An 18,220-nucleotide genomic window follows, 5' to 3' on the forward strand; every position below is an offset into this window, starting at 1 on the left:
AAACTAATAACCAAATTTATCTAGAAGGGCAGGTTGCCCCAAATAGCTAAAAATATCCTGAGAAAGAAAAATGAAATTGGAGGTCTCACACTACCTGACTTTAAGGAGTATTATGAAGCAACAATGGTCAAACCAGCATGGTACTGGCATAATATACTGGCCAATGGAATCGTATAGATTGTTCACATGTAGACCCTCTCATCTATGAACAATTGATCTTTGATAAGGCAGTCAAGCCAACCCGCCTGGGACAGAACAGTCTCTTTAAAATATGGCACCTAGAGAATTGGATACCTATATGCAAAAGAATGAAAGATTCCTATCTCATACCTAACGCAAAAATTAACTCAAAATAGATCAGAGACCTAAACATTAAATCTAAGACCATAACTTTTAGAAGAAAATGTAGGAAAATATCTTATAAATTTTATAAAAGGGGGCAATTTCCTCGATCTTACACCCAAAACACAAGCATTTAATAAATAAATAAATGGGAACTTCTCAAAATTAAAAACTTTAGTGCATCAAAGAACTTTGTCAAGAAAGTAAAAAGACAGCCTACCCTATAATTTTCCTAGTGCATTTCCTAATATAACTTATGTGGACAGTTTAATTGAACACCGTAAGTATATGGAAACTTTCAAAGTATATCTGGAAACAATATATCAGATAAAGAAAGACCTAGTATCCAGAATATATGAAGAGATTGTTCAACTCAACAACAAAAAGACAAACAACACAATTACAAAATGGCAAAAGACATGAACAAGACACTTCTCAGAAGAGGAAATACAAATGGCCAAAAGGGACATGAAAAGATGCTCAAAATCCCTGGCTATTAGGGAAATGCAAATCAAAACCACAATGAGATATCATCTCACACCTACCAGAATGGCCATTATCAATAAAACAAGAGTGCTGGAGGGGATATGGAGAAAGAGGCACACTTATACATTGTTGGTGGGAATGTAAAACGGTACAACCACTGTTGGAAGGCAGTTTGGTGGTTCCTCAGGAAGCTAAGCATAGAATTGCCATATGATCCACCAATACCACTGCTAGATAATCTATTCGGAGGACATGAGGGCAAGGACACAAACGGACATGTGCACACCAATGTTTATAGCAGTATTATTTACAACTGCCAAGAGATGGAAACAGACAAAATGTCCATCAACAGACAAGTGGCTAAAGAAGCTGTGGTATATACATACAATAGAATATTATGCAGCTGTAAGACAGAATAAAGTTATGAAATATGTAACAACACGGATGGACCTAGGGGACATTATGCCCAGTGCGACTAGCCAGAAACAAAAGGACAAATACTGTATGGTCTCACTGATAAGAACTAACATCAGTGAATGAACTTGGAGAATTTCAGCTGAGAACAGAGACCATAAAGAGACAGAAATAAGGTAAATATTGGGTAATTGGAGCTGAACGGATACAGATTGTGCAACAGGACTGATTGGAAAAATTCAGAAATGGATAGCACAATACTCCCTAACTGTAATACAATAATGTTAATACACTGAATGAAGCTGAATGTGAGAATGATAGAGGGAGGAGGGCTGGGGGCACAAATGAAACCAGAAGGAAAGATAGATGATAAAGACTGAGATGGTATAATCTAGGAATGCAAAGAGTGTACAATAACAGTGATGAAATGTACAAATTAAAAAATGTTTTTGCATGAGGAAGAACAAAGGAATGTCAATATTGTAGGGTGTTGAAAATAGATGGTAATTCATATTTTAAAACTTTAACTTGTGTGTTAAAGCAAAAAATGTTTATTTGGCGCAAAATTTATAATTTGCCTAGTGCATTTCCTAATATAACTTATGTGGACAGTTTAATTGAACACCATAAGTATATGGAACCTTGAATAGGGCATGAGATTTTGCAGGTTTGTGCAGAGTGATGCCCCGATAAATCCCAGAGTGATTCAAACAGTGAATAAAAAAGTATTTGGAAAGTCCCCTTGGGGGAATTGTGAGAAAGGGAAAATTCAACTTTCCAATGTGGAGAATTCCTGATATTCTCACAAGCAGTGGGGACAACCAAAGCAATAGGCCGAGCCTTCGATCATGGGGTTTGTTCATATGAAGCTTATTCCCACAAAGGACAAGCTAAGGCTACTTAAAATTAGGCCTAAGAGTCACCCTAAAAAATCACTTCTGTTGCTCAGATGTGGCCTCTCTCTCTCAGCCAAGCAAAGTCACTGCCCTTCCCCTCTCTACATGGCACATGACTCCAGGGGTGTAAACCCTCCCGGCAACATGGGTCAGAAATCCTAGAATGAGCTGGGACTCAACAACAAGGGATTGAGAAAACCTTCTAGAACAAAAGGGGGAAGAGAGAAATGAGACAAAATTAAGTGTCAATGGCTGAGAGATTTCAGAGTCGAGACATTATCCTGGAGGTGATTCTCATGCATTATATAGATATTACCTTTTTAGTTAAGGTACATTGGTGAGGCTGGGGGGAAGTGCCTGAAAATGTAGAGCTGTGTTCCAGTAGACATGTTTATTGAAGATGATTGTATAATGATATAGCTTTCACAATGTGACTGAGTGATTGTGAAAACCTTGTGTCTGATGCTCCTTTTATCTATGGTACAGCCAGATAAGTAAAACATAGGGGTAAAAATAAATAATAGGGGGAACAAATGCTAAAATAAATTTAGTAGATTGAAACGCTAATGATCAATGAAAGGGAGTGATAAAAGGTATAGACAAAAAATAGGGGAAACAAAGGCTAAAATATATTGGGCAGATGGAAATACTATCAATCAAGGAGAGGGAGTGGTAAAGGGTATGGTATGTATGAGGTTTTTTTCTTTTTTTCTTTTTCTGAATTAAGCAAATGTTCTAAGAAATGATCAAGGTGATAATATACAACTATCTGATGATATATGAGTTATTGATTATATACTAACAATTGAATGATCATATGGCAAGAATGTTTGTTTTTCTACGTTATGTTTAAAAAATTCTTTAAATAAAAAAGAGAGAAGAGGAGGTTATAATAGAGAAGATAGGGTTCAGTATGACTGAATCCATGTACTGATATTTTAGTCGCCAATGTCTTGGAGACATTAGAAGGAAAAACCTAAAATTGTGGAACTGTAACCTACATCAAACTGTGAAATCTTTCTTCTTACTTGTTACAATGTACTTTGAAATTTATTGCTTTTTGAATATATATTTCCTAATAAAAACTGTTTTTAAAAAAGTATCCATGAAATATTTCATCCATAGGAGAAAATTCTTTACTTCTATGACACTTTCTCTAGTCATACGGCAATCAAAAGCATATACTCTATTCACACCATGAGATGAACAATATAAACCTTTTAACTTTAGCTTTCTTAGTCAGCCATGTTTCTGGCTTTGTTTTGGTTATAAAAGCACAATGGGTAAAGGCTTGAGAAAAACCAATATTCCCTTATAACAGATGACAATGAAGCTTCCTTTCCTGAAAACATCACAGGCTCTCTTTACTATTCAACCGAGTAGGCTTGGCATTTTATTACTAGGAAATTACTTGAACACTTAGATGCATCAGATGTATGCTTTTCCAGATAATTAATAACAACACTAGAGAAGAAATCTTAACACTGATTTCTAGAGAAATCTTTTTTATTTATACTTTGATTCCTTTCTCTAAATAAGGATAAGTAAGTGTGATAAGTAAGACCAGTTCCCATGACACTAGGATATTCTCTTTTATACATTTGTATATGGAAATCAAAAGTTTGGGGGAGACAGAGTAACTTATATCTATTAACTCCCCTTTATCCCCATTCTTACTGTATCAAGCACCGACTATTCCTCCCACCCAGAGATCTCTAAATGATTAGTAAGGAATGATTTCTAATTTCCTCGAAAGAAAATCTAACCCAAACAAATTATTATTTTAACTTCTCAACATTCCCATTACTTCAAAAAATAGTCTGTTTCCACAACATGATTTTGTCAAGGAGAAGTGCATATATTTGTCTTCAATGTGGTGGCTCTAAATACCAACCTGATCAATTCTCTGCACAACAAAAACATGAACCAATTATGTAATCCAGACAAACGATCTACAAATGTAGTCTTAATATCTTCAAAAATCTTGTGACAAAATACGTTATCATTAAAAATTAATACATGTACACACTGAAACTTTCAGAGATGGTGTTAAAGTAATTGATTATCAAAAAAGGAATTAGAGTGGGTGTTACGGTAAAATAATAAAAAAAAAAAAACTTGTGAGAATGCCATCCAGTTTCTGTGCAAACATGGAGTTTGTTAATGAAGTCTATAAAATACCTCCTGTACTTAAAAGAAGGTGAGAGGGGTATGTGGAACAAAGGATATACTGGATCCTCTAACTTGTCTACTATATCATCAGGAGTAAATGATCTTAAACATTCTGTAAATAATTTCCTGCTTTTGACATAAAATTTCTTATTTTTTGTTAAAGCTGTACATTAAGTATCTAATTGGATTATATCTGAACTGATGTATTGAGAGGGCTTCTGTATTTAGCTAGGCAATCTTTCCATTTTTTGCATTCTTTACTCATGTGATTTTTTGTTGTTGTTTTAGTGAACTCAGAGGAATATCATCCTAAGCATCTAAGGTGATTTGAAAAATTGCTAGACTTCCATAGATATATTTCAAAACAGTCACTACTTTAGAAATTCCAAACTATAGCTTACTGAGGATTCTCTTGATAGAAGTACTGCCTTTGGAATGATTTTCAGGGTTTACTCAACTTCTCTATCAAAGTCATATTCTCTCTCTCTATATATAGACACACAGACACACAGACACACAAACATACACATACACATACATATATATTCTTCCCTTATTCTTTTTATTAAACCACAAAAAAATACCAATAGTTTAGTCTTGTATAAAGTTTTATAAAGTAACTACTGGATATATGCCTCTACCAGTGTTCATTTTATCATATGCTCCTACTGAATTTAATGTATATTCTCCTCCACTGTAATCAGTGGAATGTAGAGCCACAATCTATTTTAATTCACAAAGAACAATGTTCAATAAAATAGTGAACTCAAATTAACCCAATATTTTGATGACTATAATGATGATGATGTCAGAAAATCTACAAATCTTCACCTGAAAATGTTGCAATAATCTCAAACGTAGTTTCCAAAACAGAAGCAACAAATGTTACTTTATCAGCAGCCAGTATGTAGATGTCTCCAGAATTGGCACATTTAACAAGAGAATACCTAAAATAAAAATTTAAGAGAGAATTATTAATCTTGAAAGAGAAAAGGATAAATCAGAGACAGCATTTTGATATTTTTATATCATTTTAGAAATATTAACTTCACGATCAGAAAAATATTTTAGAAGGGTCTCATATCTTGCATTTCTGTTACATTTCCCTAAAAACTGGGAAAAAGTGGCAATAAAGTCCTAAAAGGAATCATCTAAAACTTACTGAAAGCCATATGTTATAATTCATCAAAATTTAAGTAGATAAGGAGGATGAGATACATTAAAAAAAATGATAGTGATGGAATGGGTCCTATTTATGGATAAAACAAAAAACCCAATACTACACCTACTTCGACTCTGGCATATAACAAACAGCCTGATTGGCTGGAATTGTCCAAGGTTGCGTAGTCCAGACTAAATAACTAACAGGAGAGGAACCATCTGTAAAAATAAATTTGTAAATATGTTAGCAAATGTTACAATACAGTAACTTTAACGAATCCAGAAATGAATAAATCTTACCTATAAGAGATGCCAACTTAGGAGGAGGCTTCAAGAGAGGAAATTTTATATATATTGAACGACTGACATGCTCAGGATTATATTCAAGTTCTGCTTCAGCCAACGCAGACCTAAGGTTTAAAACCATTAGACATAAATACATGAATGCTTCACAAATGTCTCCCATTTAATTACAAACACACAGACAATACCTTGATGAGGGAGACCAAAACACAGGTTTATAAGCTCGATAAACCAAGCCCTATAAAGCAAAAAAATATTACATTAAAGTTGGAATTTTGTAGCACACTGTTGAACACAGGAAAAAAATACATTACCTTATCATACATTTGATAGAAAATTCTCAACTGTTTGGCCTCATATTTCCTATCAAATGTATAGTAGCAATTATTCCAATCTGCCATTATTCCCCAACGAATAAATGCCAATTCTGTTTCTCAATGGCTGCTTTAGCAAATGATCTGGCTAAAGAAAAAACAAAAAACAAAACCGTTTGAAAACCAATGAACTCTAAGTTTTAAAAGAAGTTTAGCATGTCTCTTCTGAAGGCAGGTGTTGTACAGTTTAGATTATAAAAGTTTTTAACAGGAAGATTATTTTGAAAGTTAAAGGTGTTCAGAAGATACCTAACAACAAATTCTGACACTAACCAGTTCAGAAGACATAATGTTATCACTGTCATCTGTACTTTCTGGATTTTACACAATGACCTTACATGTAGAAAAAAACTTTAAAGATACACTTCATCCTTCTTAATTTAAGAAACAGTTACAAAATACTTCTCATTTCATTATATACCCAAAAATTTGGTGAAAGCCAATAATAATGTTTTCACAAGGAAGTAAAAAATCTTCACACTATAACTGAAACATACAATAGTAAATGATATGAGAAAAGAAGATTCCTCCCTCACCCAATCTACTGATGGAAAGACAAGTGGTATAGTACTTTATAATGTGTGTATTTTAGAATTTACTTCTGGTTTAGTATCTGAATTAGGTCACTTAGTCTGGAAAGTAAATAAAAATATGAAAAAGGCATCTGGAACTGCTGACAAAATCCTTCCCTTAATCTCTGAATATAAGTACTCACAAAATAAAATTCTGTAAAATGTGACTTTTCTGTTACACAAAATGATTTCCAAAAGATTTCATTATAATAAAAAAAAAAGGGAATTAGTAGGAGAATCCTTGGAAAAAGCTCTGACTGTCCAAGGAATCAGTTTTTCCAAATATTTCAAAACAGAGATAGAAAATTATGTACCTTTTTCTCTAATTTCCAAAGCTGAAAGATTCTGAGCTTTTTCTCCAAGTTCTGATAATACTTTTATTTCAATGGGTAACCCATGACAATCCCAACCTGGTACAAAATGTATTTTGGAACCTTTCATCACATGGTATCGGTTGGCTATGTCTTTTAAAATCTGCAAAGATAAAACGGCAAATCATCATTCATACATAAAGCATGTGGCTTACAATTATATCCTTTTCTTAATTTACTACCATTTTAAAACACTGAAATAACCAATTATAGAAAAACCTATATAAAATAATCTGCTAAGTCTTCTAATTCAACTACTATATAAGCAGAGGAACAACAGTCATTTCAATATTTGAACAGCATTAACCCCGACTTAAAAAAATAGATTTCGAAATGAAAAACATTATGCCCCAAATTATTGATTTGCTTTTAAAGTTGGTATATGTAAACAAATAGCCCATACTATCTTTTAAAGACATGCTTTTGATCATCCAAAAACCTGTGAGCACAAATAAGCCAATTACAAATTTGCTGTACTCTTACAAAAATATGGGTATGAATAATCCAACATTATTTACATTTAGTTAAGATATATTATAGAATTTCTCAGAATTTATAATGATCTCAGACAAAATATAGGGGACAACTCTTTCTATCACTGCCCCCCCCAAAAACCCAGACTTACCCACTAGGTATATAGTTCTATAAATGATTCTCCTTTCTTAGGTCATTTTAGACATGAGAGGGCCTTGTAACCATTTTTTAAAAATAAATTACCCAAAAACTTCTCCCTAGAAATTCAGAGATGAGAGGGACAAATCCCACTTGTTCAGAACTGTGGAGGAAGGTAAAGACTGTAGAACGACCCCATAAATGCTGAGTTGAAGAAAAAGAACAATATCAGGTAGGAAACTTCCATCGTACAGTAGCCCATCCCCTTCCCACCCGTTCACTCAGTTCCACGCAGGTTGGGAAGTGTACAGAGGTAGCAGCCAGGAGCCCTAGGACCTCCCACCAGGAACACATACTATAAAATCTCTCACAGTAGTAAAACAGATCCCCACCTACATCCTGACAAACACAGAGACCCAAGTCCACAGGGACCCAAGGCAGGACTCAAATGTCTAGGGAAGGCAGAAAACAAAAGGGCACCAAGAAAGAGCTTCCAAAATGGAGAATTAGAGAGGAAACAGCTGAATCTACTTCTTTTCCCAAAAGCAGTAAGTAGCCAGGCAGAAACTATGTGAAGCAACTATTTGGGGATCCCGGAGACACGGGAGGATAATCCAATATTCTGTCAGTGCAGGACAAAGAGAATGAGAAAATGTGGGCAGAGACTGTAACTCCTGGTGCCCATCCCCTGCCCTTGAGGGAAGCAATAGTGAGAGGCCAGATCCTGGTCTGGGCGATGGCTGCACTGGGGTGGGTGTGGGAATCTTCCTACACCCAAGTACAGATATTGGCTGACAAAGTGAGAGCACAGGAACCCTGCAGTTTCAGCCCCACTAGGTCAGATGCTCCTCAGCTCCACAAGTTTAACAACTTCTGAGAATGAATAAGTAATTGAAGAATACCTTCTGCTGGGCGGGCCAGAAAGTGTGGGAGGAAAAGCAGGACTTTTTGGATCCTCTCCAGCACCTATCCCAGGCCCATCAGAGCTGGTCTACACACCCTCCACAGGCACCATGTCCTGTTGGGGTATGCTGACGGTCCAAATGTCAAAGAAAAGCCCTAATACAAATCTAAGCAACAACTAAATCCTACACAAAAGAGAAAAAGCAACATTCAGAATTGAATGTTTAGAAGGTATGCTAAAACACAGGAAAATATGGCCCAGTCAAAGCAACAGATTACAAAGGCAAAGGGGACATAGAACTTGGAACAAGTAATCAAAGACGTTCAAACAAATCTAAATCAATTCAGAGGAATGAAGGAACATATGCATAAAGAGATAAAGCGTGTTAAGAAGGCACTAGGAGAGTATAAAGAAGAATTCGAAAGAATATTAGAAAACATCCCATAACAGATATTATGGAAATGAAAGACACTGTAGATGAAATTTAAAATATACCAACACACAATAGTAAACTTGAAGAGGCAGAACAAAGGATAAGCAACTACAAGACAGAACAACCAAATTCAAACAGACAAAAGAAAAAATGAAGGAAAAAAATGGAAAGTTTATAGTAGGGACTCAGGGAAATGAATGACAACACAGAGCATACACACATATACATCAGCATTGTTCCAGAAGGGAAAAGAGCCAGGAAAAATATTGGAAATTTCCCAACACTTATAAAAGACATAAATATGCAAATCAAAAAAAGCCAAATTACTTCACACCAAATAAATCTGAACAGACCCACTCCAAGAGACATAATAATCAGACTGTCAAATGTCAAAGAGGGGAAAATTCTGAAAGCAACAAAAGAAAAGTGATTGACCACATTCACGGGAAGCCAAATAGGACAACATGCTGATTTCTCATCAGAAACCACGGAGGTAAGAAGACAGTGGTATATTTAATATACAGAAAGAGAAAAATTGCCAGTCAAGAATTCTCTATCCAGAAAAGCTACCCATAAAAAATGAAGTAAAAAAAAAAAAAGAAAGAGTTTAAAATAGTCACAGATAAACAGAAGCTGAGAGTTCGTTGACAAGAGACCTGCCCTATAAGAAACACTAAAGGGAGTTCTGCCAACAGAAAAGAAAACTGAAGAGTATTAGTAAGGGTAAATAAAAGAATAAAAAGAGAGAAGAAAATTGATCTGACAAAATCTGAAAGATAAGATGAGTGAAATAAATAATGCCTCTACAGTCATAACCCTGAATGTTAATGGATTAAACGTAACTACTTTTACATAGTTAAAAGTACTGTAACTACTTGTTGAAGTGTGCTTTGAAAATTATTGCTTTTGTCATTCTTTCCTTTGTATATATGCTATATTTTACAATAAAAATGTTACATATATACATACACATATACACATATAAACATATATGACCCTTCTCTATGCTGTTTACAAGAGACCAAGTTTAGACCCAAAGATATAAACAGCTTGAAATCAAAAGGATAGAAAAAGACATTCTACACAATTAGTAAACAAACAAAAAAACACTGGAGTAGCTATACTAATACAAGACAAAATAAACTTAAAATACAAAAATGTTATGAGGCAAAAAGGACATTACATATTAAAAAAAGGAGCAATTCACCAAGAATAATAAAATCATTAATATTTACACACCCTTTATGTGGAAATGTTCTGCCTAAGCAGTTTCAGGTAGGCACCTGCAGAAACTAGTGTTCTCAGGGCTGACTGAGGGCACTGGGCATAGGCACACCATGCCCTGCTAATATGGTAAACTGCTGAAGCAAATGCTCTTGAGGACACTGACTCAAGAGCCTGAAGAGACCTGAATAAAGAGCATGCTGATAAGAAATAAACAGCTCCTGAGACAAGGAGCTGGGAACCAAACTTTGTAGCTTTGCAGGCATGACAGATGTTCAAAATAAATCTTGCTTTGTGTATACTCCCTAAAAGCAGTTCCCATGGAAGAACACAATAAATACGTGGACATCAGTTTATTCAGGGCTCAAGCTCTTACTCTTGCTCTTGCAAGTGATGAGTTTGAGTCCCCCGACTCCACTTAACTAAAAAAAAAAAAAAAAAATTTACACACCTAATCAAGGTACCCCAAAGTATATGAAGTAAACATTGGCAAAACTGAAGGGATGTCTCTACAATAACAGTGGAAAACTTCAATACACCACTCACTTCAATGGATAGAAATCTAAACAGAGGATAATAAGATAACCTAAATAATGTGATAAATGAACTAGGCCTAGCAGATATATATAGAATATTGCAACCCAACAGCAAGATATACATTTTTCTCAAGTGCTCATGAAACATTCTCGAAGACAGACCACATACTGGGGCACAAAACAGGTCTTAATAAATTTAAAAAGACTGAAATTATACAAAGCACTTTCCCTAATCAGAATGGAATGAAGCTGGAAACCAAACACAAGTGAGGACTGGAAATTTCACAAATATATGTTGTTTAAACATCGTGCTCTTAATCAATCACTGGATCAAAGAAATTGAAAGGGAAATCAGTAAATATCTGGAGATGAATGAGAACAAGAACAAAACCTGTCAAAACTTTTGGGATGCAGCAAAGGCTGGATGAGTGGGAAATTCATAGACTAAACTGCTACATTAAAAAGAAATAATAGTAAATGAAATTATGAAACATTTTGTACAAACACAAGTTTTACAATGATTATTTTGCTATTTTATTTAAATATGCCTGTGGAAAGCAAACTAAGATAATCCATTTTCGGTGGTTAAGATTTCCATATGTTAACTGTAAGCACATTTGTACCTTCATATTTTCCTGAAATCAAAAACTTAAAAATGTTTGATAACATAGGTCACTACTGTAGAAAAGCTAAAATTTGTAATATCTTTCTACTCCATATTTGGAGAACATACACTTTTGATAGCTAATAAAACAGCATTTAAGATAGTGTTCAATATTTAGAATTTAAGAAACTCTGATATCTGTATGTGTACGTTTTCGTCCCTGTTTCTGTTTTTATTTTATTTTTTTTAAACAACAAAAACATGAACATTCTTACCATATATCATTCTATTCTTGGTATATAATCAATAACGCACAATATCATCACATAGTTATATACTCATCAAAACAATTACCTTTCAGAACATTTGCATCAATCCAGAAAAAGAAATTAAAAATAGAAAAAAATTCGTACATACCATAACCTGTACCCCTTTCCCTCATCAATCACCAGCATTTCAATCTACTAAATTTATTTTAACATTTGTTCCCCCTATCATTTCTTTCTTTTTAATCCATACGCTTTACTCATCTGTTGGTAAGGTAGATAAAAGGAGCATCTGACACAAGGTTTTCACAATCACACAGTCACACTGCGAAAGCTATATCATTATATAATCATCTTCAAGACACATGGCTACTGGAACACAGCTCTACATTATCAGGCACTTCCCTCCAGCCTCTTGTTGCAACTTAACTCTGTATACACGTAAAAATAACCTCCAGGATAACCTCTCGACTCCGTTTGGAATCTCTCAGCCACTGACACTTTATTTTGTCTCATTTGTCTCTTCCCTCTTTTGGTTGAGAAGGTTTTCTCAATCCCGTGATGCTGAGTCCCAACTCATTCTGGGATTTCTGTCCCATGTTGCCAGAAAGGGCCACACCCCTGGGAGTCATAGCCTATGTAGAGAGGGGGAAGGGCAGTGATTTTGCTTGTTCTGTTGGCTGAGAGAGAGAGGCCACATCTGAGCAACAAAAGAGGTTCTCTGGAGGCAACTCTCATGCCTAATTTTAAGTAGGTTTAGTCTATCCTTTCTGGGATTAAGTTTCATGTGACAAACCAGAAGCTTCAAATGAGAAGCTTAACCACCATCTGACAGATGCAAATGCTTCTATGAGTGTCCTGAAGGAAAATCTTACTTTCTGTAACCACAGACTTGAGATCTCCAAAAATCAGACTCAGAATCTCATTGTTTAGCAACTTTATAACGTAAACTGAAATCTCAATCTTGCATGGTGTCTGCTGTTAAAATGAGGGCACTGATTGGAAAGGAATGGGCCCCTGAAAAATGGGATGGCGACATATGGCTTGATAATGAGGTTAGTGGCACGGTTGAAAACCTAGGTCATGCTGAGTCTTCTCTAGATAACCCTGCCATAGTCTGCCCTGAGGACACAGCTGCCCCACATTCAGCCTGCCTTGAGGAGTTGGCCACCCAACCTCCACTGGAAAGGATTAGTCCTAGAGTGATTAATCCTGTTTTACCAGATGAAACTGCAAAAGAATGCCCTAAAGCAAATGGCTTGGAAGATACTTCCAATTCTTTTCATAACCCACTCCCACCATCCCTCATTTCTTCCGGACCTATAACTAGACTTAAGTCCCAACAGGCCCCTGGAGGCGAGTTACAAAGTATCACACATAAGGAGATACATTATATTCCAAAAGAACTGTGTGAGTTTTCCAATATATATAGACAGAAATCAGGGGAACATGTCTGGCAAGGGATTTTAAGGGTGCGGGATACTGGTGGGAGGAATATAAGGCTGGATCAGGTTGAATTTATTGAGATGGGCCCACTAAGCAGAGATTCTTCATTCAATGTTATAGCTCAAGGGACTATAAAAGGGATTAACAGTTTGTTTGGATGGTTGGTTGAAACATGGATCAAAAGGCGGCCGACATTACCTGAGGTTGAAATGCCAGAACTACCCTGGTATAACGTAGATGAGGGCATCCAAAATCTTAGAGGGACTGGAATGTTAAGAGTGGATTTATCATGCAAAGCCTGCTCTTACACCCCAGGAATGTCCAGAGGATGTACCTTTTACCAGAAGAGTGAGAAATAAAATTATGAGACTAGTGCATGCCATCATCCCTGAAGAGCTCTGTAGTTACACTTCTCTGTAGGTCAGATACTACTGTGGGAACTGCTGTCACTGAGCTGGAATCCTTAAACACAATGAAGATGACTGGATCCTGAGTTGGCAGAAGCCAGGTGGCAGCATTTAATCGCCAAAAATAGGGTGGACATGGCTATTATAATAGACAACAAACTCAAAGCAGGAGTTAAAATAATCTGACTTGCAGACATTTGTAAATCATGAGGCACCTAGAAATACAACAGATGGGCAGTGTGCTAAATTCTTGTTTGAGCTGTATAAACAAGAGTCCTAGGTCAAGTTAATAGAAGTCTAACCTGAATTACAAAAACAAAGTCACAGCCCCTTAGTCAATTCCCAGACTTGAGACAGTTCACAGACCCAGAGCCCCTCGAACAAAGGGGAGGCCAGGTCCCTTTGGGGGAGAACCCTGCTACACTACCACAAATTGGTACTGTTAATCTTCCTCCAAGCCTTCCCCAAGGAGACCGACAGCTTTTTACCATGGTAAGTGTGCACTGGGGAAAAGGAAATGATCAGATATTCCAGGGATTATTGGACACTGGTTCAGAAGTGGCATTAATTCCAGGGGACCCAAAACGTCACCCTGGTCTACCAGTCAGAGTGGGGGCTTATGGAGGTCAGATGATTGATGTAGTTTGAGCTCAGGTCCATCTCACAGTGGGCCCCTGGACCCATTCTGTAGTTATTTCCCCAGTTCCAGAATGCATAACTGGGATAGACATACTAAGCAACTGGCTAAGCAACTGGAAGAATCACACATTATAACTAATGCAGTGAGGGCTATTATGGTGGGAAAGGCTAAGTGGAAGCAACTTGCCCCTACCTAGCAAAATAGTAAATCAGAAGCAATATGGGATTCCTGAAGGGATCGCAGTGATTACTGCCACTTTCACAGACTTGAAGGATGCAGGGGTGGTGACTGCCACCACATTCCCATTCAACTCTCCTATATGGCCTGTGCAGAAAACACATGGGTCTCGGAGGATGACAGTGGATTATCATAAGCTCAACCAGGTGGTAACTCCAATTGCAGCTGTTGTTCCGGATGTGGTACCATTGCTTGAGCAAATCAATACATCCCTTGGTACCTGGTATGCAGCTATTGACCTGGAAAACACTTTTTTCTCAATAGCTGTTAGTAAGGACCATCAAAAACAGTTTGTTTTCAGCTGGCAAGGTCAGCAATATACTTTCTCTGTCCTACCTCAGGAGTATATCAACTCTCCAGCCTGAGGACATAATCTTATCTACAGGGACCTTGATCATTTCTCCCTCCCACAAGACATCACACTGATCTATTATATTGATGATATCATGTTGCTTGGACCTAGTGAGCAAGAAGTAGCAATTACTCTAGACTTATTGGTAAGGCATTTGCATGTCAGAGGATGGGAGATAAATTAAAAAAAAATATAGCAGCCTTCCACCTCCGTGAAATTTCTAGGTGTTCAGGGGTGTGGGGCATGTACAGATACCCCTTCTAAGGTGAAGGATAAGTTGCTGCATCTGGCCCCTCCTATGACCATGCCTACTTGGTCTCTATGAATTTTGGCAACAACATATTCCTCATTTGGGTGTGCTACTCTGGCCCATTTATCAAGTGACCAGAAAAGCTGCTAATTTTGAGTGAGGATCTAAACAAGAGGAGGCTCTGCAACAGATCCAGGCTGCTATACAAGCTGTTCTGCCACCTTCACCACATGATCCAGCAGATCCAATGGTGCTGGAAGTGTCACTGGCAAATAGAGATGCTGTCTGGAGCCTTTGGCAGGCCCCTATAAGAGAATCAAATAATGCACACCCTTAGGATTATGGAGCAAAGCCTTATTGCAGTAGTTGTCCGCTGCAAACAACCACTCTCCTTCTGAGAAACAGTTTTTGGCCTGCTACTGGGCTTTAGTATAGACTGAACACTTAACCTTGGGCCATCAAGTTACCAGGAGACCTGAGTTGCCTACAATGAGCTGGGTGTGGTCTGACCCACCAAGTCATAAACTTGGGGACGCACAGCAGCACTCCATCGTAAAATGGAAATGGTATATATGAGATAGGGCCAGGGCAGGTCCTGAAAGCACAAGTTACATGAGGAAGCGGCTTAAATGCTCATGGTCTCCACTCCTGCCACATAACCTTCTCTTTCCCAGACCAGAGCTACAGCCTCTTGGGGAGTTCCACATAGTGAGTTGACTGAGGAAGAGAAAACTCGAGCCTGGTTTGCAAATGGTTCAGCATGATATGCAGGTACCACCCAAAAGTGGACAGCTGCAGCACTACAATCCCTTTCTGGGGTGTCCTTGGAGGACAGTGGTGAAGGGAAATCCTCCCAGTGGGCAGAACTTCAAGCAGTGCACCTGGTTGTTCATTTTGCTTGGAAGGAGAACTGGCCAGAGGTGCATTTGTATACTGACTCATGGGCTGTTGCTAATGGTTTGCCTGGATGGTCAGGGACTTGGAAAGACCATAATTGGAAAATTGGTGACAAACACATCAGGGGAAGAGGTATGTGGATAGACCTTTGTGAGTGGGCTAAAAACATGAACATATCTGTGTTCCATGTGAATGCACACCAGAGGGTGACTTCAGCAGAGGAAGGTTTTAATAATCAAGTAGATAAGATGGCCTGTTCTGTGGATACCAGTCAGCCTTTTACCCCAGGAACTCCTGTCACTGTTCAATGGGCTCATGAACAAAGTGGTCATGGTGGCAGGGATGGAGGTTATGCATGGGCTCAGCAACATGGACTTCCACTCCCCTAGGTTGACCTGGCTACAGTCACTGCTGAGTGCCCAAACTGCCAACAGCAGAGACTCACATTTAGCCCGCGATATGGCACCGAGGTGACCAGCCAGCTACATGGTGGCAGGTTGATTACTTTGGACTGCTCATTTCATGGAAAGGGCAGCAATTTGTTCTAACAGGAACAGTACATACTCTGGATATGGGTTTGCTTTCCCTGCATGCAATGCTTCTGCCAAAACTACCATTCATGGGCTTACAGAATGCCTTATCCATCGTCATGATATTTCACACAGCATTGCTTCTGATCAAGGAACACACTTCACAGCAAATGAAGTGTGGGAATGGGCCCAAGCTTATGGAATCCTCTGATCTTACCATGTTCCCCATCATTCAGAAATAGCTGCATTGACAGAACAGTGGAATGGCCTTTTGAAAACTCAATTATGGTGTCAACTAGGTGGCAATACCTTGAAGGGCTGGGGTAATGTTCTCCAGGAAGCTGTGTATGCTCTGAATCACCATCCACTGTATGGTGCTGTTTCCCCCATAGCCAGGATCCATGGGTCCAGGAACCAAGAGGTGGATATGGGAGTGGCACCACTCACTATTATCCCTAATGATCCACTAGGAAAATTTTTGCTTCCTGTCCCTGCGACCCTGAGCTCTGTTGGTCTACAGGGTTTAGTTCCAAAAGGGGGAAGTGTGTCCACTAGGAGAAACAACAATGATTCCATTGAAATGGAATCTAAGACTGCAACCTGGTCACTGTGAGCTCCTCATGCCCTTGGATCAACAAGCCAAGAAGGGGATTACATTACTGGCTGGGGTGACTGACCCTGACTATCAGGGGCAAACAGGACTGCAACTACACAATGGAGGTAAAGAAAAGTTTTCCTGGAATATAGGAGACCCCCTAGGGTGTCTTTTAGTACTACCATGCTCTGTGATTAAAATCAATGGAAAATTTAAAGACTGAGATGGTATAATCTAGGAATACCTAGAGTATATAATGATAGTGACTAAATGTACAAATTTTAAAAATGTTTTTGCATGAGGAAGAACAAAGGAATGTCATTAATGTAGGGTGCTGAAAATAGATCGTAATTAGTATTTTAAAATTTCAACTTATATGTAAGACTAAAGCAAAAACTGTTTATTTGGTACAAAATTTATATTTTGACTAGTGCATTTCCTAATATAACTTAAGTAGATAGCTTGGTTGAACACCGTAAGTACATGAAACCTTGGGTAGGACATGAGAGTTTGTTGGTTTGTCCAGAGGGATGGCCCGATGAATCCCAGAGTGATTCGATCAGTGAGTGGAAAAGTATTTGCAAAGTCCCCTTTGGAATGGTGAGAACAGTGGAAAATTCAACCTCCCCAAGTTGAATTCTTGATATTCTCACAAGCAGTGTGGACCTCCAAAGCTATAGGCTAAGCCCCAGGTCCTGGGGTGTGTTCATATGAAACTTAATCCCACAAAGGATAGGTCAAGTCTACTTAAAATTTAAGAGATCTCCCAAGAGAGCCTCTTCTGTTGCTCAGATGTGGCCTCTCTCTCCAGCCAACACAACGAGCAAACTCGCCACCCTCCCCCTGTCTACGTGGGACATGATTCCCAGGGGTGTGGACCTTCCTGTCATTGTGGGACAGAAATCCTAGACGAGCGGAGACTCAGCATCGAGGGATTGGGAAAAACCCTAGAATAGCTGAGACTCAGCATCAAGGGATTGAGAAAACCCTTCTCGACCAAAAGGGGGAAGAATGAAATGAGACAAAGTGTCAATGGCTGAGAGATTCCAAACAGAGTCGAGAGGTGTTCCTGGAGGTTATTCTTATGCATTGAGTAGATATCAGCTTGTTCTTCAAGATGTAATGGAGAGGCTGGAGGGAACTGACTGAAAATGTAGAGCTGTGTTCCAGTAGCTATGTTTCTTGAGGATGATTAA

At 38.0% G+C, this 18,220-nt stretch overlaps 1 protein-coding gene across 1 annotated transcript in view; it reads right to left on the reverse strand.

Annotated features, from left to right (window-relative positions):
- Window positions 1-18,220, reverse strand: part of IARS2 (isoleucyl-tRNA synthetase 2, mitochondrial) — a 109,485-nt gene that overhangs the window by 80,667 nt on the left and 10,598 nt on the right. The window contains 7 exon segments of the mRNA XM_077157875.1: window positions 5,142-5,257; window positions 5,600-5,690; window positions 5,772-5,881; window positions 5,963-6,012; window positions 6,089-6,198; window positions 6,201-6,236; window positions 7,035-7,194. Coding sequence (XP_077013990.1) covers window positions 5,142-5,257; window positions 5,600-5,690; window positions 5,772-5,881; window positions 5,963-6,012; window positions 6,089-6,198; window positions 6,201-6,236; window positions 7,035-7,194 — 673 coding nt within the window.

This window comes from Tamandua tetradactyla, chromosome 4 (genome assembly GCF_023851605.1).
Source record: "Tamandua tetradactyla isolate mTamTet1 chromosome 4, mTamTet1.pri, whole genome shotgun sequence".
In the NCBI taxonomy this organism is placed as follows: domain Eukaryota; kingdom Metazoa; phylum Chordata; class Mammalia; order Pilosa; family Myrmecophagidae; genus Tamandua; species Tamandua tetradactyla.